This window comes from Fundulus heteroclitus, chromosome 17 (genome assembly GCF_011125445.2).
Source record: "Fundulus heteroclitus isolate FHET01 chromosome 17, MU-UCD_Fhet_4.1, whole genome shotgun sequence".
In the NCBI taxonomy this organism is placed as follows: Eukaryota; Metazoa; Chordata; class Actinopteri; order Cyprinodontiformes; family Fundulidae; genus Fundulus; species Fundulus heteroclitus.
In genome coordinates, this window is record NC_046377.1 from 23,722,484 (window position 1) to 23,744,410 (window position 21,927).

General features: G+C 47.2%; 1 protein-coding gene across 5 annotated transcripts; it reads left to right on the plus strand.

Moving 5' to 3' along the window:
* Window positions 1-1,425: 1,425 nt before the first annotated feature.
* On the plus strand, window positions 1,426-20,655 carry tbc1d30 (TBC1 domain family, member 30). Of its 5 annotated transcripts, none has more exons than XM_036148973.1 (15): window positions 1,426-2,087; window positions 5,895-6,059; window positions 11,592-11,653; window positions 12,169-12,234; window positions 12,574-12,699; window positions 13,590-13,775; window positions 13,858-13,927; window positions 15,293-15,391; window positions 15,461-15,629; window positions 15,767-15,872; window positions 15,944-16,050; window positions 16,854-16,990; window positions 17,494-17,700; window positions 17,866-17,952; window positions 19,146-20,655. In XM_036148973.1, exons 1-15 carry the CDS (start codon window positions 1,643-1,645, stop codon window positions 20,243-20,245), a joined length of 3,132 nt encoding a protein of 1,043 aa, XP_036004866.1. In that variant the 5' UTR covers window positions 1,426-1,642; the 3' UTR covers window positions 20,246-20,655. The 5 variants fall into 5 exon arrangements, with proteins under 5 accessions (XP_036004866.1, XP_036004865.1, XP_036004867.1 ...); XM_036148972.1 differs by having other exon boundaries at window positions 1,427-2,087; window positions 16,851-16,990; XM_036148974.1 differs by lacking the exon at window positions 17,866-17,952 and having other exon boundaries at window positions 1,430-2,087; window positions 16,851-16,990.
* The last annotated feature ends 1,272 nt before the right edge of the window (window positions 20,656-21,927 follow it).

The following is a 21,927-nucleotide window of genomic DNA, read 5'->3' on the forward strand; positions in this document are numbered from 1 at the left end:
ACCAGGCTCAGTATGAACGCTCATCTGCCTCGATTGACTGGGGGTTAGAGAAGAATCAGTGTCTTTTCAGATTAACTGAAAAATACAGATGTTAAACTAAATTTCTGGTGAGTAATCTGCATTAGCTCCTTTATGAAACTAGTATTTTTTTTTATTAGGATCCAACTTTAAACATAGAACTGTTTTTTTAACCCAACCTGGAGCCTCATCATCAAAACCAGAACCAGACATTTTTTTTTTTAACTTTCAGGCTGAATATCACGTCCACCCAGAAAATCAGTTTCCTGCAGCTGGCTGCAGTTCCGCGGTCAGCCAGCAGGGGCTGCCGGAGCTCTCTGCACCATCACGGTTCTGATGGACTCGGAGGAGGAGAGACCAGGTCCAACTGTAGCGGCGATCATCTCAGATGAAGGGTTTCATGTCTTTCCCTCAACAAACACACAGTAACACGTTCAGCAACAGACGCAGGACAAAAACAAAAGCCTCTTATCTTTATCTGTCATCGTGTCTTCTAAGCGTGGAAGCCATGTTGGATTTGGAGGTTTCTGGGTTGGCTTCTTTGGTCAAAAGTCCAACTTTCCTCAGCTAATCTCCTGAGCACCACAAATAAAACTCCTTCAGAGCCAGGCTAGAAAACCTGAGTGGGTGATCCCCACCTGACAAACAATTAATTTAATCAAACCAAATTGGAGCCAATGTGGAAAAAACTAGTGAAACGTTAAATAAACCCAGAAACACGTAGAAAGTCAAAGGGGATACTTTCTTTCTGCAGTGAATGTAAGAACTGCTCTGTCCAAGTTTTTTTGAACAACTGGATTATGTTTGATTATTAAATTGCCGATATTGAATTTACATTTTAAAATTTGTATTGCTTTTTAAAACGTTTTATAAAGTAAAAATGTATTTCAATGTTTTTTTGCAGACATTAAGCAACAAGGACAAGTTTTGGAGTATATAATTGTCAGGGTTGTAAATGTTTAAGTTGCTGGACAGACATGAAATAATCCTCAAGGTTTCTGTGCTTTTAGCCAACACAATAACTAAACACCATAACCTACACGTGCATGTTTCCATTGTTTTTTCCCCTGTATGACATTAAATCAGACTAAAATGTTCTTATTTAGGCCACTTAGGATTCTGAACATCTAATTGTCAAAATAACGAGAGAATTTTAAGAATAATTTTCCTTATTAATAATAATAAAAAGACACTTTGGCCACAAAAAGCTTTGAGTTGAAGTCAGAGATGATTCATAGCTTTAAAGCAAAATTAGAAAACATCCCAACACTTCCTGTTAAACCGCCTGCTACTCGCAGGAAGCTGATTGGTCGATCATTTTCGGCTCGTCTCTGATTGGCTGGCGGAGACACCTGCTGCACCTGTCTGTGGACCTGAACAAAGTTTGTCCGTGGCTGCGAAGTTGCAGTGGGCCGGTCCATTGTTCCGCCAGGGCGGGGGGAGCCGGGCATTCCAGTCCGGAACATTCAGGAAGGAAGTGGGGCAGTTGGACGGTCCACACCTGCCTGAGGTGAGCCGTGGGGTCTTCCAGAACCACCCACAGAAACTTCCCAAGCGCTCCTGCTCAAATGTGCGCTCCCGGATAAACAAGGTCCGGACCAGAACCGGTTCGGCGCCCGGAAACATGGCATCGAGGCTGGAGCCAAACAGGGAGGAACTTTTGGAAGTCAGCATATGTGACCACGGCGTGGGTTCCGAGGAAGAGAGCGGCGTGTTCCTCCACTCCACGGATGATTTCTGCGGCTTCCAGCAGTGGACGAACAATGACGCATCATCATCCTCATCCTCTTCTTCATCGTGTCCGGCTCAACAGGAGTCCTGCGGGGACCCCGCCCCCCAGGGCAGCGACCCGGAGCCCACGACCCCCCGGAGCTCCATCGTGGACTGCCTGCTGGTGGAGATCTACGACGCGTACAGCGGCAGGAGGAACGCGGACAGCTGGGACAGCTCCACGGAGGCGTCCGGCTCCGACGCCTTCCTGGGCCGGAGCAACTCCGGGTCCGGCTTCCTGCAGGAGCTGCAGGAGAGACACACCAGGAGGCTGCAGATGAGCTACCTGGCCCAGAAAGGTGAGGGGGGGGGGGGGGTCCGGGGGGTCCAAACAGTCCGTAGGGTCCTAAACAGGATGGAGCCAAAGCTTAGCAGAACATATGAGGCCACAGAACCCACTTATGAAACAAAAATAAGAAAAAACTGTTTTTATGTGCTTTAAATTATTCAGTGAGAATCAGAGGCGAGTTTTCTGGTCAACAATATAAATTTAAACTTGGTTGATTTAATATCTAGAAACATCTCAGAGGAACATCTCAGAGTGGCCCAGGCTTCCTCTGTGACGTCACGGTCCTAACTAGTAGCAATTGTTTTTTTTTATTCTCCCCCCCACAGGATATTTAAACAAATTAGACTGTTTTTAAAATTACGCATGAGCAAAAGCATCAATGTTTTATTCATAGTTTTATTTTTCATGTTCTTATTTGAGGTTTAATACAGCTGGAAGTATCCAGACGGAAGAGCGCCCCCTGCAGCCAAGACGCAGTTAAAAGGTGGAAGGTGGCAGCACAGGACAACTTTAGTCATTTGATTGTTTGTTTTTTTGTTTTTTTGCCGGGGATTTTAAAAATACTAACTTCCAACATGAAATTTAAGCCAAATCAAATTAAAAACTATGTTAATTTAAGAAGTTTCTTACATTTCCGTCCCATCTTTTCGTACATTAAGGTAAAAATCAGTTCAGTTATTTTACTGAAGAGAACATGCAGTGACCAACATGGACTGTTTTAGTTACTTTCTTCTATTATTTAAGAGATAGAAATGAGAATTTGTGTTAAAAATTCTGTTGAACTTTCACATCAACCAGAACTGAGGTATAGAATAAATCCTGTGCGTAACGGTGCACATGTTCCTGTTATTAAACTCTAACCAAATTGGGTTCTAATGATGAGCTCTGGGTGACTTTTTGGATTCCTGCCTGCAGTAACAGGCTTTCTTCTGTCTGAAAGGTCATTTCTGAACCAGGCTAAAGCCGCATCACCCAAACCATCCTCTGGAAATTTTATGTGGATATTTTGAAATGAAACATCTGTAGGAAAGCTGGATAATTTTTTTCATTCCAGACAAATCACAGGTCAAAATAAGAGATAAATGTTTAGGAAAGGAAGGAGTCTCACCTGCTGCCTCTTTATGCTCCGGTTCTGATGCATTGCTTCATGTCTGCTGGATTCATTCAGTGATTATCACATCAATTAAAAGCTTTAAATCGTTTCCAGATGAAAGCGTCTTGCGGTCCGGAGGTCAGGATAGAAGCCTCGGATATTCCTTTGGATTTTCTAATCTGTTTGGAATCCACCTAGACCCAGACATGATGTGTTGCTGCTTTAGATCTTTTAGCCTGCTTCCTGTTGCCAGATCGATTCTGTTTAATAGATTTTTCTTTATTCTATGGGTCAGGGATGTGTGTGGAAAGTAACAATGAACCATAAAACGTGGTTAATCTGAGTTAATTTATGATTTAGATTTTCACACGGAGTCAGATTAGTCTGAATAGTTTTTCTCTTAGTAAATAAGTATTTAATAAAATATGTTTCCTAGAACTGTATCGTTGGTTGTTTCTGCTGAAGCCTCTAACTGAGAGGTTTGGTTCAGTATGTCAGCCGGCACTGAAACTGAAGCTCTGGAGTTTTCCCGGCCTGATTGGGCCCTGCAGCCCTGGAGTCTCAGCGGGTCCGGGTATGTAACCGTCTGGACCGTTGTGGACCACGCTGCCATTGTTCCCTCAGTTAAAGTGGAATCCTGCAGTAAACGCAGAGTGTTTGCCCTTTACACACATTTGGCTCGGCTGGGTTAAACAATGCAGGGAGTCGGGAAGAGGAAACCCTCTGATAACGCCTGAAGGAGCAGATGAAGCTGCAGGCCTGCTGATGAGTCTGGGGAAAGCCTGATTGGGAGGGCAGAATGCCATTCAAGTATTAAATTGGTTAAACTGGCGAACATTTAAATGGTAATCTGTGACTTCCTGTTTCCCCGGGGCTGCTCATGCTATTTTCTCTCTTTTTCACTCTTCATTGTAGGAAGGAGAGGAGAACAGACCCCTCCAGTAATTGTCTCTTTGCATGGGGCCGAGCGATAAGTAGAAACAGATACTAAAAGCTAAAACATCTATACCCTTCTCTGATTTTTAAAATGCACCAGATGGGGCCTTTAACAACATAAAACTTTCTAAAAGATAGCATAGCAAGATAGCTATGCTTTTTTTATGTATTTTTTTTTTTTTTACCGTACACAAGATAAATCTCACTTTAAAGCTGACCAGAGCAGATCTAAAGACCCATCAGGGGCAGCCTGACTGGTCGTCTTTGAGAAACTGCTTCAGTCTCAATCTGGAAATGTTTCCATCTGGAATCAAATTCAGTTTTTTAACAACATGGCAGGGATGAAATTCAACTAGTTTCTGTTCCAGAAACCTTTTTTTTTTTACATTTAAGATGAGAAAAGACTTTTGAAACCATGCTGTGAAGGAATCTAGATAACAGAAACTCCGTTCAGAGAGAGACGGGGTGTCCTTTCCTTCCAGAAATACGACAACGTCAGCATTGAGAACTTGCACCAAGAAAGGCTTCAGACAAATTATTAACGTACAGACTGACTAGAGGAGGACCAAGAACTGAGCCCTGTGGTACAAATTCAGCAAACACTGGAAGGTCAAACTGTGCAGTTAGAGATGAGATGTTCTGCATGCATTTATTGAACATTTCAATTCAATTATATTTATATAGCCCCAATTCATGATACATGTCATCTCAAGGCTCTTTCCAAAGTCAGACTCCATCAGATCCTCCAGGTTGGTGAGAAAGTTTCCTCTCTAAGGAAACCCAGCAGGTTGCATCAAGTCTCTCCAAGCAGCATTCACTCCTCCTGAAAGAGCGTAGAGCCACAGTGGACAGTCGTCTGCATTGTTGATGGCTTTGCAGCAATCCCTCATACTGAGCATGCATGAAGCGACAGTGGAGAGGAAAACTCCCCTTTAACAGGGAGGAGAACCTCCAGCAGAACCAGAACCAGGCTCAGTGTGAACGCTCATCTGCCTCCACCCACTGGGGCTTAGAGAAGACAGAGCAGAGACACAGAAAGCTCAGAAGCTCACATTGACCCAGGAGTACTTTCTATGTTAGAGAAGACAGAGCAGAGACACAGAAAGCACAGAAACTCACATTGACCCAGGAGTACTTTCTATGGTAGAGAAGACAGAGCAGAGACACAGAAAGCACAGAAGCTCACACTGACCCAGGAGTACTTTCTATGTTAGATGGTAATAGAGGATGATCTGCCTCCCCTGATGATGTCACAGCTAACAGAACGCCAGACCAGGTGTACCTTCTATGAAAGAAAAAAGACAGAAAACAAAAAGGTAAAAGCTGAAATAACATCATTTGTCCTGCAGCAGCATCTATTGCAGAGTCTAGTGTGTCTACAGGAATAACAGCAGTGATATTCATAAATGGGCCACTTAATAATAAGGACAACAATTTAGAGCTGTCATAAAGTTTAAGATCCATGCTAACCTCCAGAAAAAGCAACCAAACTTATCATGAAAAGAGAACATGCATGTGCCTGGCTGTGTCAGAGTGAGTGAGCAGAGGGTCGGGCTCAGTAAATGGGACGTGTTTATGTGGAATCAGTGCTGTGGATCTGATTCCCTCTGTGCCTGCAGGCTGGAGAACACACTAATGAACGAGATTGTCTGATTTCTCACAGGGAACAGAATATGTGGAAAAGCTCTCTGGACCTGACTCAGGATGAGACCTTCCAGCTGCTTATCTCCTAATGAAGCTCTACAGAAGCTTCCCGCTCTAATCAATGTTTTCTGCTCCCTGTGTCAGACCTGCAGGAGCTGCGCTCAATCATCCAGGAGGTGAAGTATCGCTCGGGCCTGCAGTCCACCAAGCTCATCCGGCAGCTGAAGAGACGGGACCAGCTTTACCACAAACGCCAGAAGAACTATGACATCATCACGGCGTGCCTGCAGGCCGTCTCACAGAAGCGACGTAAGACTGAGAATGTTGTTTGTTTTCTGTTTAGTTCGGACTAAATGCTGTTTGAGTGGACCGAGTTATCATTGTCAGATGTTTTACGTAATTTCTCTGCTTGTTTCTCTGGTTTCATCCAGTAGCAGAAGCTTGAAACTCATGAACGTGTCATCATGTTGGAGTTTGGAAAGCCTCAGATTTCCATACTGGCTGTGAGGGTGAAGCTCTGAGCTCCGTACTGAGGAGAAGAGCGGCTCATTTTCATATCTCCTCTTTACTACGTCCACAGTTTACATATAGAGTGCTGGTGTGGGAGGCCTGGGAATGCCTGTTTCTTCACTGTGTAGGTGTTTTACTTTGAGAACGTTGCCCCTGTAGATAACTTGGTTTAACATCATGTCTTCCAGAATCTAAATATAGTCACTTATTCTCTCTTAGAGTAGCGGCCAAACATTAGAAACCAAATATCTTGAAACAAAACAGTCAGACATGAACCCTGCACTGAAAAAACTGAACTAAAAATAAGTACAATTTTCTTGAAATTAGTGCATTTGTCCCTGATTTGAGCAGGTAAATAAGATTATCTGCCAATGGAAGGAGTATTTTTACCCCTAAAATAAGATAATTGGATATACTGCACTTGAAATAAGTTGATGGAGATGAGTTGTTCCTATTTTAAGTGCAAAAATCTTATTCCATTGGCAAATTATCTTGCTCAAATAAAGTACATATACACTCATTTCAAGACAAAATTACTTATTTTTGTTCTGTTTTTGCAGTGTGCAGAGTTGCCCAAGCGTGACGCAAAACATCTTCTGATTAGAGGCTTTGATTCGGACTGAAAGATGTTTGTTGTTAATTGGATATTTACTCATTTCTGAGCCGTCTGGTGAATCATGCTTGATCAGGACCTAAGCTGCTAAACACCTGAATCACAATCAGCTTCAATGGCCAGACTTGTGTTCACCAACAAGGAATCTGACTAAGGTCTCAAGCACAGACATTAAGAACAAAAAGATAAGCTTTAGAGCAGGGCTGTCAAACTCATTTCTACATGGGGCCACTTTGGCATCATGAAGTCATTAAAAGGGCCGATTGCAAATGCATAGATGATATTTTTGATTTCGTAATTTCATTTCAGTTCACATAGAAATATTTAAAAAAATGCACAATAACATAAAAGTAGCATCCTTAGGCCCATTTGAACAGTTTATCTGCAGAAAAGTTGATAATGTGGTGAGATACACTTTAAACTCGTCATTCTGCATCACTTTTTCTCTTTTTGAACATTTCTGGGTTGTTTTAATGTGTTGTGGGAAAACTGACACCTAGTGGCAGGATGCCGTTACTACACGGTTAAAAAAATAACATTCGCTACAGGAAACTCAGTTTTAGCCACTTTATACAATTTAATAGTATATATGCCTCTAGTTTATCACATGATTTGCCTTTTTTGGCTCTTGAGGGCCGGATAAATTGCCCTAATGGGCCGGATTCGGCCCGCGGGCCTTGAATTTGACACATGTGCTTTAGAGGAATAAAATAAGGATAAAAGGAGCAGTATGTACACGTTCTATATGCGCTCTGTAGCGCCACCTGAAGGTGAAGCTTTAAACGATTTGTGTCCAGGATGTGTGGGATCTGCAGAGATGCTAGCCACTTCCTTATCCTGGACCTGTACAAGTCCTGGATGGAGGGAAGGTTGGCCCTGATGATCCTCCCTGCAGACCTGATTGGTTCGGGCTGTTCACAGAACAGGACCGGTCCAAACGGCAGCGACCACTCGATGATGGACGAACACATTAGACACTGTATGATGGCAGTGGTAAAGATGACCAGTAGCTCCTGTGGAAGGCTGGACTTCTTGAATTGCTGCCGGAAGTCCGGTCTCTGCTGAGCCTTCTTCAGAACATTGTCCGTCTGTGAGGACCAGCTCAGGTCCTGGGGACAGGAAGTGTCCCACAGCAGACGCAGTGTTGGTGGTGAGGATGGATGATGGCAGTGTTGGGTTGTTCTCTGGAAGTCCGCCATCATCTCCACCGTCTTGAGCGGGTTGAGCTGCAGATGGTTCTGACCGCACCAGCCGGTCCACATCCTGTCTGTATGCAGACTAATCACCGTCCTGGGTCAGAGCAACGATAGTGGTGTCCTCTGCAAACTTCAGGAGCTTCACAGATTTCGACTGAGGTGGACTCACACGAGGAGCGCCACTGCTGAGGGTTCTTCTTCAGGAGAAGATGCTCACCTGTTGCTGCTGGAAGCTGGTGACCCACTGACAGATGGAGGCTGGTTCTGTGATCTGGGCGAGCTTCTGATGGAGGACGTCTGGGTTGAAGGTGTTGGAGGCTGAGCTGAAGTCTACAAGTAGCATCCTGGAGTACGTCCCTATCTGCCTGGTAAACTTGAGGGAGTCCAGCAGGGGCCTTTGAAGACCTTCAGGGGCTTCAACACCAGTTGCTCAAAGGATTTCTGCACCACAGCCATCAGGGCTACAGGTCTGAGGTCGTTTTACCCCCATGGTGGTGGAGGGTTTGAAGCTGTGTGAGGTTCCCTCCGGCTTTGGAGACTTGGAGTAGTTGGTCACCAAAGGCTTTCCAGTGGAGGTTGGAGATGCCATCAGGTTTTGGATCGAGAGCCTCTTTATCTCTAGTTAGAGGAGGGGGTAGTAGAGTTGTTGATAGGGAGTGGCTAAATGGGTTGGAGGTGCAAAAGGTTTATTTTTCAAACCTGCAGAAGAAGCTTTGAAGCGGTGAAGGCCTGGCTCCTGTAGATAGGGAATGTTGTTCAAGCTCCACCAAACTGCTGGTCGTTAACTGAGAAGCTGCTTTTTAGCTTCTAGATGCAGCGAGAAACAAGACGGAAGATTTTAGATGGAAAACTGTTCCTATCGAAACCAGAACCAAGTTCAAAAGAAAAAACTGACTCTACATATGGCTACTTGGAGACTCTATCTTCACTCCTCCTGGCTGTTTCTGCTGTAAAACGATCAACCAGCAGAAAAGCTCTGCATGAATTTAGGATTTATTATTCGCTGTAAGCCAGAAGCAGTCATAAAAAAACGCTTGTTTCTGTGTGTGGACACCGTGTCTGACTGTGGCTCTAGAAATGGATCTGGAACCCTTTCCAGACGGATGGACGTCGGTGACTTAGGTTCTCGTCGTTTTCTGGGATTTCTTTAGGCCGGGTGATGATGTGCTGCGTTTAGGGATCTTTTGGCCTACTTCATGTTGTCAGACGGGTTCTACTGAGCAAATCTTCATCCTGCATGTCTGAGTTTGGCTAGTGAAGCAGAACCAGAACACGTTAAGGTTATTACTTGGTCCAGGTTGGTTTGGATAAATAAAATCACCTTTAAAAACGGCTTTTTGTATTTATTTAGGTTATCGTCATCTGACAATAAAGTCTGTTGATATCCAACCGAAAATTAGCAGAAATCTTAACGACCGGTAGACATCGAGGTCCGTAATGTCTGAGTTCTCAGGCACCGGAAATCTGAAAAAGTATTTACCCCTTTGTCCTGCGCCTCAAAGCCGGCCCCCTCCAGAACTTTGACCCGCTCCAGTTTTCCTACACAGCAAACCGGTCCTCTGAGGATGCCGTTGCCTCCACTGTCCACATGGACCAGAACCACATGGAGCTACCAGAGGTTGTTTGTGGATCAGAGCTTGAGATCCCGGTGAAGAAGATGATGACGCGGACTTTCCCTCCATGAGATCACAGACTTCATGACCAACAGAGCTCCTGCACTCTGCAGCCCAGCACCGGCTCTCCTCAGGACTGTGTGCTGGGCGTTCCTCCATCTGGAGGAGAAACTGCCCCACAGAACCAGGAGCTGTGCTGCCGTCTGGTTCTGTGCCTGCCCTGCTGCAGACTGGAGGGCTCTGCAGAGGGTAACAGGGTCACCAGGTCATCAGACATCCCTGAACTCTGAATGAATGTTTATTTATTTTATTTTTTTTGTGTAATATGTAGAGTTTTTCTAGCTTCCCTCTAATATACTCTCCGGCACCGGCTGTTATAAAGTCACCGTCCTCCGGTGTGACGCCAATAAAAGCATCTGCTTCTGAAATGGACTTTGCGAGGACAGGGGTGCAGACATCTGTCCACCATTACCTCATCTTCCTCCCTCCATCCGCGCACCTCCTCCTGGTGACGCCAACCTGGAGGAGGAGGAGGAGGAGGAGCGCAGCATCAGCATCACTTCCTCCTCTGATCTGATGGGTTTCAGCTCCTGCTATCTTTTCGGCACCGGGAGGCCGTTTGGACCGGGTTTCTAAACGCCTCCTCCGTTTGTTTGGAAGCAGCGTTTTGAACCTTGAGCGGTTCGGTTCGGTTCGGTTCCGGATGGGCTCCGGCTCTCTGGGGAGGGTCTGTTCCTGAGCGCGGCGGCAGGCGATGAGTTGGCTGTCCGGGAGAAGCGGCCTGATTCCGGGATGAGGCAGGAGCGGCTCCCCGCCGGGCGGAGGCCCCGGCCGGGCGGCAGGCAGCGGCAGCAGGGCTCGGGAGGAGTCGGCAGCATCATCAGCAACGTCCTGAAGAAGCGCAACGGGATCTCCAGGAGCGCTCCGCGGCTGCTCTGCACCTTGGAGCCAGGTCTGCGCGCAGCCGCTCGTTTCTAAACCTCTGGCTGCAGAGAAAGCGGCGCCTGTAATATTTATGAGTCTGTTTTCATGCTTTTTATTTTATTAATGAGGCCGAATCCACCTTTTTATCCTCCTCCTAAAGCACCGTGACCTCCTCTCGCGTTTTATTACCGCAGGGACGTTTTTAACACTTCCAGCTTTTATTGTCTTTTTAACCAATTATGAAGAGTTTCCGGTGCAGGCGCGCCGACGGCGTCTGTAAAACCGGAGCGCGCTTCCCTGTGCGGGACTATAATCCGGTACCGGGAGGTGGGAGGGGCTTCCCGTTAATCCTCTCCTGAAACCACAGACAGGAAACCGCGCGACGAACCGACGCTGGAGCGGAATGGCGCAGGAAACGGCACCGGCACCGGAACCGGGCCATGCAGGTTAAACGGGACTTTCTTATTGAGCGTTTACCCTGCAGGTGCAGCGGAGCCGCCGGTCCGGCCAGGAGGAGAGACGTGGCCGCGCTGACCGCGCCACGCAGGTCCCGGTCGGGAACCCTGTGCGGTTCGGGTCCAGATTTCCCTTCCTGTCGGTCTCTGGTGGTTTCATCAGCGCTGGTTTTGGGTTTCGGTTCGGACTGGGCCGCAGATTCAGCACTGCGTTGTAGTGGACAGCGACATTATTGGTTCTGGAGAGCTGGAGGAGGCGGAGAACCTCCTGGAGGAGATGATGAGGAGCAAACCTCCGAGCTGAAGATTATAACCCTATTAATCACAGCTTGATGCCTTTCTGTAAATCCGGAAGTTGGAATCACATTTTTCCATAAATTTGCGAATTTCTCGCCTTTTTTCAGGCAGTTTGTGTCTCGTTTAGAAGCTGCTGTGCTCACCTTTAGAGGCACGGCAGCAGACATCAGTCCTGTTCCTGCTGCCTTCCTAGCAGAGCTCTGCTCTAAGCACCTGTTCCTGTTTGTTTTCAGGTGTTGACACAAGGCTGAAGTTCACTATTGAGCCATCGCTGGGAAACAATGGCTTCCAGCAGGTGAGTGCAGACAGGTGAACCCAGCAAAAATCTCCTGCACGTTTATGTTCTGGTGGTAAAACTGTTTCTCTGAAGAATAACAGTAAAATGCCTCGTTTTTGTTGGTTTTAAACCTTTTCCTGTACAACGGACTGAGAAAGATGAGCTCTAAGCTTGCCTTAAACCTTCTGATGCAACAATAAGAACACCACTGGGAAACATGGTGGTGGCAGCATCATGCTGTGGGGTCACTTTTGTTCAGATGTGGAAATGTCTTACAGTAAAGTGTAGAAAGGATGCTTTAAAGCCTCAGAAGTCTTGGTTAAACCAACTTTGCAGCGTCTTAATTTGACTTTAAAATCAGGCCTTTAGCTTTATTACCCTAGGAAAACTGTTGTATCTGTGTTTATTGCATTTAACGTGGATTCTTGTGGTTTATTTTCTTTAATTTCCTACAGGAAAGATCTCTAACTCACCTTTATCATAAATACTGAGCATAAAAATGAAAACATGATTAAAGTTTGTCTTTTCCACAGTGGTACGATGCTCTGAAATCTGTGGCACGGCTTCCCACTGGGGTCCCAAAGGAATGGAGAAAGAAGGTACGCACCTCTACCGCAGTTATTAATAACAGTGTGACCCCAATAAGAGCTCTGACTGGAAAGGAGCGCTTGTGTCTCTTTCAAAGGAGAGTTCAGATTAAAGATCAGATGGTCAAAATCACACTTTTACCTCTTAGGATGTGAGTCAGATGAGCAGAGAGGAAGAATACAATCTTTGCATGAATAAATTAAAGTCAGATGCTGTCAGCTGTGGGTCATGAGGAGTAAAGAAGGTCAAATCTTCTCATTTTGGACCAGTTGTCTGCTCAGATGTTGGAGCTTTGTGTCTTCCCTCTGAACGCTCAGCGTTTCTGGTTCACTGCAGTTGTATCGCCGCAGGTTTGGCTGACGCTGGCAGACCAGTACCTCCACAGCATCTCCATCGACTGGGAGAAGACGCTTCGTTTCGCCTTTAACGAGCGCAGCAACCCGGACGACGACTCCCTGGGCATCCAGATCGTCAAGGTATCCAGATTTTATCCGTTCACAGGAGGGCTGAGGAGGAGACGAGTCTTTGTTTCAGGACTCAGTCAAGTGGAATAAATGTTTCTGGATCTCCCAGAGCAGAACTGGGCTGTGCCTCATTTACACAATTAATCACTCTACAGGAGAACTCTCCTTCTTGTACAATGAGAACTTCCTCTGAGAAAACAACCAAGAGTGCACAGACTTAATTTTACTAATGACTCGTTTAGTGGTTCCTCCTGGGAAGAGAAAACTGTTTTCGCAGAACCCCTGGACAAGGAATACTTTCTAAAATAACGAAAACACACAGTTAATGGGGCACGTAGGAGAGAGACGGCCAAACACGCGTTTACTGGGCCAGGTGCACCTTCTACAGGGCTGCAGTAGTTCCTTCAGCAGCTAAAATACAAACCTTGGTTAAGGTACACCTTCTATAACACGGTAAAAAACAGCAATGGTGCCGTCAAAGACTCGGACCAGAAAGAAGATGGAGCTAAACAAGAGAGCACTGAGCCAGGAGAACTTTCTCTACACCATCATGGCTACCTGTAACATTAGCCACAAAATAAACCCAGTTAGGTTCTAAATTATTTATATCCCAGAATCATACAGAGCCCGGCCCTGGTTCTAAGATCTGCTGGGTTCACTTTCTATACGGTTAATCATATCTCAAATCATCACTGGGCTGCACCTAATGCAGAAAGACGCAGGCTGCAGCAGGATGTTTGCCTGCAGCGTGAATGCGTCATGGAAACGACTCGCTGACTCAGATCCAGCAGAACATGGACTCTACCATCAGCGGGTCAAAGTCCGCTCCCCTACTCCTCCTCCACCAGGGTTCTGTTTATCCTTTTTCTGAGTGTTGTCCATTAATGTCCGCTCCCCCACAGGATCTGCACCGGACGGGCTGCAGCTCTTACTGTGGCCAGGAGGGGGAGCAGGACAGGGTGGTGCTGAAGCGGGTTCTCCTGGCGTACGCCCGCTGGAATAAAACGGTGGGTTACTGCCAAGGGTTCAACGTTCTGGCTGCCCTGATCTTGGAGGTGACGGAAGGCAACGAGAGTGACGCGCTGAAGGTAGGCATGGGCCCAGCTACGGGAAAAACAAATCCAAGATGGAGAACCGTCTCAAAACCTCTCCCTGTCCTCCTGTTGACAGGTGATGATCTACCTCATCGATAAGGTTCTGCCGGACAGTTACTTCGCCAACAACCTGCGAGCTCTATCAGGTAAACGCAGCTTCATGATGTCTAAAACGGTTCTGGCCCGGTTCTAGCATCAAGTCTCTCCAAGCAGCATTCACTCCTCCTGAAAGAGCGTAGAGCCACAGTGGACAGTCGTCTGCATTGTTGATGGCTTTGCAGCAATCCCTCATACTGAGCATGCATGAAGCGACAGTGGAGAGGAAAACTCCCCTTTAACAGGGAGGAGAACCTCCAGCAGAACCAGAACCAGGCTCAGTGTGAACGCTCATCTGCCTCCACCCACTGGGGCTTAGAGAAGACAGAGCAGAGACACAGAAAGCTCAGAAGCTCACATTGACCCAGGAGTACTTTCTATGTTAGAGAAGACAGAGCAGAGACACAGAAAGCACAGAAGCTCACATTGACCCAGGAGTACTTTCTATGTTAGAGAAGACAGAGCAGAGACACAGAAAGCTCAGAAGCTCACATTGACCCAGGAGTACTTTCTATGTTAGATGGTAATAGTGGATGATCTGCCTCCCCTGATGATGTCACAGCTAACAGAACGCCAGACCAGGTGTACCTTCTATGAAGAGAAAAATGACAGAGAACAAAAAGTTAAAAGCTGAAATAACAACATACAATGCAGATTGGAGAGCAGTAGGAGAACTCAGCAGAGAGAGAGAAATAGGCCCTGATGTCCTCCAGCAGCCTAAGCCTATAGCAGCATAACTATAGAGGTAGCTCAGGGTAACATGAGCCACTCTGACTAGAAGCTTTGTCACAAAGGAAAGTTTTAAGATTAGTCTTAAAAGTAGACGGGGTGTCTGCCTCACGGACCAAAACTGGGAGTTGGTTCCACAGGAGAGGAGCCTGATAGCTAAAGGATCTGCCTCCCATTCTACTTTTAGAGCTTCTTGAAGCCGACTTTGTTAAAAAGTGCTGTTAGATTTGGTGGGTTTGACTTTATTTTCGAATCAGAACCAAACTGGCTTTATTAAAACCAATAAGATCCGGGTTTCTTTCTTTCTTCTCTCCAGATGTTTGCTTTCATTTCTCAGTTTCTGTTCTGGATCCAAAGTGGACCAGAACGGACCGGTCTCGGTACCATCAGAGAAGATCTTAGTGTTTCAGGTTTTTCTGAATAGTTTTAACCTCTGAGCTTCTCAGCTGTGGTCTGGGGTTAGATTCCCTGGTAGGAGCGTCGTTCAGCCAGCTGGGCAGTAGGGCATAGCAACAGGTTGGGGAGGGGCAGTGCTGGGGTCAATCTGACACCACTGACAGCAGAAGGTTCGCGTCAGCAGTTCTGCACCTTGTTGAATCCTTTTTTTGCAGAAATTCAGGCCAAAGCTGGCAGAGATGTTCTCTTGATGTTCTCAGACTGACTGTCCTCCTGTCTCTTGGTGTCAGTGGACATGGCGGTGTTCAGGGATCTGCTGCGCGTGAAGCTGCCCAGACTGTCGCAGCACCTCCACCACCTGCAGAAGGCGGCCAACAGAGAGGCTGGAGGTACACATCTGCCAGACATCCTGTCTGAGGATGAGGAACATCTGGAGCTGAGTGTTGCTGTGCTTTCAGGCAGCTACGAGCCTCCGCTCACCAACGTCTTCACCATGCAGTGGTTCCTCACCATGTTCGCCACCTGCCTGCCGGCGCCCACCGTTCTCAAGATCTGGGACTCGGTTTTCTTCGAGGGGTCCGAGGTTCTGTTCCGGGTGGCTCTGGCCATCTGGGAGAGGCTGGGGGAGTAAGTGAAGCTTCGCTTTGTTTCCGGCTGGGTTGGAAACGGATGAGGGGAAATGAAAGCGTTTAGAAAAAGCCGACTAGTTGAACCTTTTATTGTGGAGCAGAACTTCTAACTGGACCCGGTCTCTGCTCTCCCAGGAGAATCGAGGACTGCCAGACGGCCGACGAGTTCTACAGCACCATGGGCGCTCTGACTCAGGAGATGCTGGAGAACAACCTGATCGATCCCGCCGAGCTCCTGCAGGTAAGGCATGAACCGTGAAGGTGAGAACCGTGAAACCAGGACTCTGCTCACTCCTCTGCTCGGTCTGTCAGGAGGTCTACTCCATGGCCGTGTTCCCGTTCCCCCAGCTGGCCGAGCTGAGAGAGAAGTACACCTACAACATCACGCCGTTCCCCACCTCCGTGAAGTCCAGCAGAAGGTTTGTCCCACAGACACAGACGCCTGCTCTCCATGTGCAGCTTCAGACATTCTGCAGGGGCTTCTGGGCTTCCCTGTCTGGAAAAATATTTAGTTCCCAGAGTTTATTCTGCATCCCAGCTTCAATATGTGGTTTCCTTTCCTTCCTTTCGTCCTTTTGTGCGGTCTTGTATCCTTCCTTTACTTCTTCTGTCCGTCCTGCCTTCCTCGCATTCTTCCCTTTGTACCTTCTTCCATCCTACCTTCTGTTTTCCTTCCGTGTGTCCTTCCTCCCTCCTCCTCTGGAACGTCTGAATGTTTAGAAAGCGTCGGCAACAGGGTCCGAAATTAACACTCGCCAGACGCCAAATGCGAGTAAATCTTCCGTTTGGCGAGTAAATTTCAGAGGGCTAGCTGCCACATGGCGAGTAAACGTTTGCTCCAAATAAATCAGGTTTTTCAGTCGTCCTTTTTTACGTGTCTCTGCTTTCAGTTCGTAAGACAACAAACACACACAAACATTTGCACATGTGACGTGAGAACGACAGCAACTACAACACGTCCGTTTGCTAACAACTAGCATGTAGCTCAGGCTAATCGCGTAGCGGCATTATGTGAAGATATTTAGCAGGACTTACTTTGGAAGTTGATTTTTTTTTTTTTTTTTACGTCTACCGGCCAACTTGGGCCGGTAGACCCAAGTTAATTGGGACACTGGTTGGGAACCTCCTGTGGAGACGGTGCAGGAACCCTCCAGCAGCTTTAGGTTCAGCCTGGTGGAAATTCACAGGAAGCAGGTTAACGTCCGGTTTCTCCTTCCAGCAGCGGTGCGGGCGGCTGGGACAGCGAGGACGACGCCGACATGGACGACGAGGACTCGGTGGCCACGGCGCTCGGCTGCCTGGGGCCCCTGGGTGGCCTGTTGGCCCCCGAGCTGCAGAGATACCAGAAACATCTCAAAGGTTGGTGTGGTTTTAAAAATGACCCAGAAAGGTTAGGATGGGGACCCACATCCTCCTTTTGAGTCACAAACAGACTCTGATCCGTTTCCTCCAGACTGATCCTCACTTCCTCCTCCATCATCGACCTTCTGGAAGAGGGTTGAACTAAAAACATAGAAAAAGCCTTTTTAACTCAAACTATGCTTTGATCAGCAGCTAAACACATTGCTGCCTCGTCCTCCTCCTCTTCCTCCTCCTCCTTACACTGATCTGCAGCCGGCTGCAGCCTCCAGGTCTCTAACGGAGGAGCGGCTGGTCGGGGCTAAAGGAAAAATATTTGAGCTCAAATGTTTAGAACAACACATCAAAATTAAACATCTAAAGAGCCTTGCCAAAGTATTCACACCCCTGAAACATCATCCTTTTATGTGTGTTTGGAAGGAAAAATGACTTCCTTTGCAAACTAAATCTGAAAAGTGCGGCATGCATTTTAATTCGTCTTCTTGTGACGTTTCTCCGCCCAGACCAGCGAGTCGAGCAGGGGAGCATCGCGGAGCTGAGCCCGGGGGCGGTGGCGGCGGGGGGAGGAAGCGCCAAAGCAGAGCATCAGGCGGCCATCAACAGCATGATGATGGAGCGGATGAGCACGGACATCACCGCGCTCAAGAAGCAATACACGCGAATCAAGAGGCGGCAGCAGCAGCAGGCTATGCAATTCTACATCCGCACAGGTGAGGGCGCACGGTCCTGGGCCCGAGGGTCCAGAGTTTGGCTCCTCTTCATTTAAACAGTAGAAAATGGGAACAACTTGCAAAAGACGTCGACACGTTTCTGGAAACCTGGAGGACTCCGAAACAGGAAGTTCAAAAGGTTCAATGATGCTGTGTGACTCACAGGACCTGGAGCTGAAGTGGCCACAAACCCAGGAGTTCCTCTGGAGGGTCCCGACAAACGGAGCGACAGCGCTGAGTCCAACGCTCACGGTACTCGTGTTAAAACGTGCAGAATGTCTGAAGCTGGGACTTCAAAGGCTGCTTCAGGGATTAACTGGTGGTGGTTTGGAAATCATTAGGAAACAGGCTCTGCTGGAATTTCCTGTTTTGTGTTTTTTTCTGTGCGGGAACATCACAGTAAACTAGATTATCGGGGAAAAGTTCATTTCTTTAAGTGCATCAGTAGAAAACGTTTTTTTTTCTCTCATGCTGAAATGTTCTGTTATGGCCCACACTAAGGAAGCTGTTGTCCACAGACGGCTGTATTCAGGTATGATGGCAGAAAGTTGAGTGGAAGAAAGAAATGTGGGAGAAAAAGGTGCCGAATCTTAAGCTGCTAGGGTTGAAGTTTCCACAGTCAAAGTCCACTGGGTTTTATCTGAGCAGCCATCTACTAGGACACTTTTACAGTTTCTGATATAAATGAACTTTTCGATGATGATCTAGTTTGAGATGCTCCAGGAGACGGAGACAGATGTCACTACTGGAATAAGAGTCCATGAAAGCATAAAATACTTGAATTAATGAATTAAATAATTTTTTTTGTCTCTAACTAAATGATCGGGTTCTGTTGAGGCCAGATGTTCAGTAGTGACAGATGTTTCTGATCCAGCTCACTGAGTTTTTCCCTGCATGTGACTAACTCCAGGAGTGTCTCTGCACTGCAAAAACGGAACTAGAAATAAGTAAAATATTCTTTAAAATTAATGTTTTTGTCCTTGATTTGAGCAGGTAAATAAGATAATTTGCCAATGGAATAAGATTTCTGCACTTAAAATAGGAACAATTCATCTTCATCATCTTATTCCAAGTGCAGGATGTCTAAATATCTTATTTTAGGGGTCAAAATACTCATTCCATTGGCAGATAATATTATTTACCTGCTCAAATCAAGGATAAATACACTAACTTTAAGAACATTTTACTTATTTTTAGATCCGTTTTTGTAGTGTGATCTCCTGGATCCGAACTTCTCTGCAGACGTCATGCAGGTTCTGGTATCAGGCTGATCTGCTTTTCTTCCTGTCCAGCTCCTCTCTGCTCAGAAAGTCATTTTAAAGCTCGGAGCGCCCCCTGGTGTCTGACGGCTCACACTGCCTCATGCTCTCCTCTCCACCAGCCAGTTTTAATTTGTTTTTCTGTCTCCTCTCTTGTTTTTTTTTTCTCTCCATCTTTTTGTTCAGACAAATGTCCCGCCACCCGCGTCCTGCCGTCCCAGCTCAACCCGTCCAGCGCCGTCATCAACCACCTGCTGCTAGGACGGAAACACCGCGGCGCCTCAGGACCCTGCCGGCCCATCGCCGCCAGCACGCCGTCTCTTCCGGGCTCTCCGTCCAGGCGCCGCTGTGGGTCGCTGCTCTCCAACAGCACCGGATCCCCAGGGAGCTCCAGGGGTTCTCCTTGGCGGGCCCACGTCCGGCAGCATCGCAGAAATGTGGCCCGGGCTCGGGCACAGCTTGGATTTGGAGGTTCTGAGGAAAGGGAAGATGAGGAGGAGGAGGAGGAAGGGGAATCGGTTCAGGGGAGGAAGGATGAGGACGAGGCTCCATCTCCTGGTGGAAGTTCCGGATGTGAAGAAGCTCCTCAGGATGCGGAGGAGACAGAGGAGGTGAAGGTGGAGGAGGTGGTGGTGCAACTGGACTCCCTGGACCTGGAGAATGAACCAAGCCAGACGTCTGATCTGGATCCAGAACCTGAAGAAGGAGAGAGTGAACCTGCAGCTCCCATCCCACTCCTCCCTCCTCCTCCGTCCTCAAGCAGACACCAGGAGTTGGACTCCTCCGGTTCTGAGGCACGCTGTGCTCCTGCTTCACCTCCTCGTGTTCAGAGCCCCTGCCACAGCGATCCTCCTGCAGAACCTTCCGCGTCCACTTCACCTCCTTCTCTGGCTCCGTCTCCTCCAGGTCCATCACCCTCGGTTTCTCCACCCCTGACCCCCATCCCGTCATCTTCATCCGCCACTGGCTTCTCCTCTCCTTCTCCTCCTCCTCCCTCCTCTCTGGACAGAACCTGCTCCCCCTCCACCCCGTCACTCTGCTCCGTCTCCTCGTCCAGGTCCAACGTCTCCTCGTCCTCGTCCACGCCGGCGTTCCCGGCGGCCGCCTCGGCTCCCCGGCAGCAGATCTTCTCCCCGTTCCCGTCGATAAAGCAGCCCAGGAAGTCTGCGGCGGCCCGGAACCTGGGCCTCTACGGACCCACGTCCAGAACCCCCGCCGTCCATTTCCCCCAGCTGAGCCGAAACCTGAACCGCAGCAGCGGCGCCGGGACCACGGGCAGGCGGTGAAGCGCCGCGCCGGGACCACCAGACTGCCTGCTGCGCACTGAGCAACCCCCCCCTCAGGTCCGGAGGGAGGAGAGAAGCTGCAGAGATGGTTCTGCTTCCATAATCTTCTCATTTAAAAGCCATTAGAGACAGACCGGGTCAGAACCCGTCTTAAAGGCCTTCAGGCAGTGAGAAGGTGAGCTTCAGGAGGATGGAGACGAGACGTCCACAGAAGCTTCAGTGTTCGCTCCAGAACCTCGCAGTCGTTTCTCTGCCAAGTATTTAGCTGCACCTGCTGGATGGAGATCCAGAAAGTTCTGTTTTTTGTTTTCTGTCAGTAAAATTGTTCTGTGTCGTCTGATTCTGATTCACTGGAAACCCAGAATGTATCGTCCTGTCAGTCATAATGAAAGAATGAATGGGAATACTCACCTGTGGTCCGCTTCATTTTGTTCTTCTCCTGCAGGGGGGGGGGTCCAAAACGGACAATAAGAGGTTCTGATGGTCCAGAATCTGACCGGGTTAAGAGCTGCATGCGTCCAGAACCAGGTTTTAGTTTGACTACATGGTTCTGAGCTGCTAACAAACTTAATGCCTAAAACAAAATACAAATTTACTACCAGCAGAATCCCAAAGACCAACCGGGTTGGTAGACCTTTACCAGTTTCTGTGGATTAATGCGATGCTGCCGGGTCAGAATTCACGGTGGACCCTATGATGGAGACTTCTTTGAGCGTCTCGTGTTCTGATATCAAGGCGAACGCTTAGATGGGTCGGCCTGAGTTAGCAACAACGGGTTAAGGCAGGGGTGTCAAACTGATTTTGATTGAAGAGCCGCATTCAGCTTAATCTGATCTCAAGAGGGCCACACGAGTAAAGTCATTGCAAGATTAAATAGAACTAATAAAAGTGGACTTGTTGATTTTTATATTAAATTAATTTAACTTTTACACAATATATTATGAATAACCTCAGCATTTTTAAGAAAAGTATGTGCAATTTCAACAATACTTTTACTCAGTTAAACATTTACTTGTGCATTATGCATTAGAACTGATCACAGTGATTGTACAATGTTGAAAAACATTTATTCAAATTTTTTGGAACTTAAAAACACTGTTCTGCATGACAAAATACATCAACAGATAAAAATTAAGAAATGATTTAAATTTTTCCACACCTGAAGCTTAATCTGCTGATTAAAACACAGCGCCCCTCGTGGACAATATAGGAACTGCATATTTTCAATTAAACGAAGTACATGTTTTTTTCAATAATTGTTTCATCATTCTCTTCCTTTTATCTCCTCTTTCTTTCACCTTTTCTTTTTTTCTTGTTCTTCCTTTCCTCTCATACTTTCCCATTGTAGTGTCCATATCATTTGAGATATTCCCCGCATGAATCATTAAACTATTCACATTCAGAAATCAAGCGGAGCACTATGGCAAAAGCAGTACTGCTCCACTTGTGAAAGTCAAATCTGATGAGCTCTTTTTGGCATTAAGACAACAATTCTTATTGCCACATTGCCAGATAGGACACTGGGAAAAGAAAAAAAAAATATATATATTTTTTAATAATGATAATGCATTTGGCCACCGGGCCGGACTAAATTGTTCGGCGGGCCGTATGTTTGACACCCCTGGGTTAAGGCCAAAGAAGCTTGCTGGAGTCCACCATATGAATGGAAAATTTAGTGGAAG

What these genes read in the sequence shown, in the direction of transcription:
- tbc1d30 (XM_036148972.1), top strand. Translation starts at nt 1,643, where the DNA reads ATGGCATCGAGGCTGGAGCCAAACAGGGAGGAACTTTTGGAAGTCAGC. An exon ending in CAACCTGCGAGCTCTATCAG is followed by an intron (nt 13,928 to 15,292) that starts GTAAACGCAGCT and finishes TCTTGGTGTCAG; the next exon opens with TGGACATGGCGGTGTTCAGG. An exon ending in ATACCAGAAACATCTCAAAG is followed by an intron (nt 16,991 to 17,493) that starts GTTGGTGTGGTT and finishes TTCTCCGCCCAG; the next exon opens with ACCAGCGAGTCGAGCAGGGG.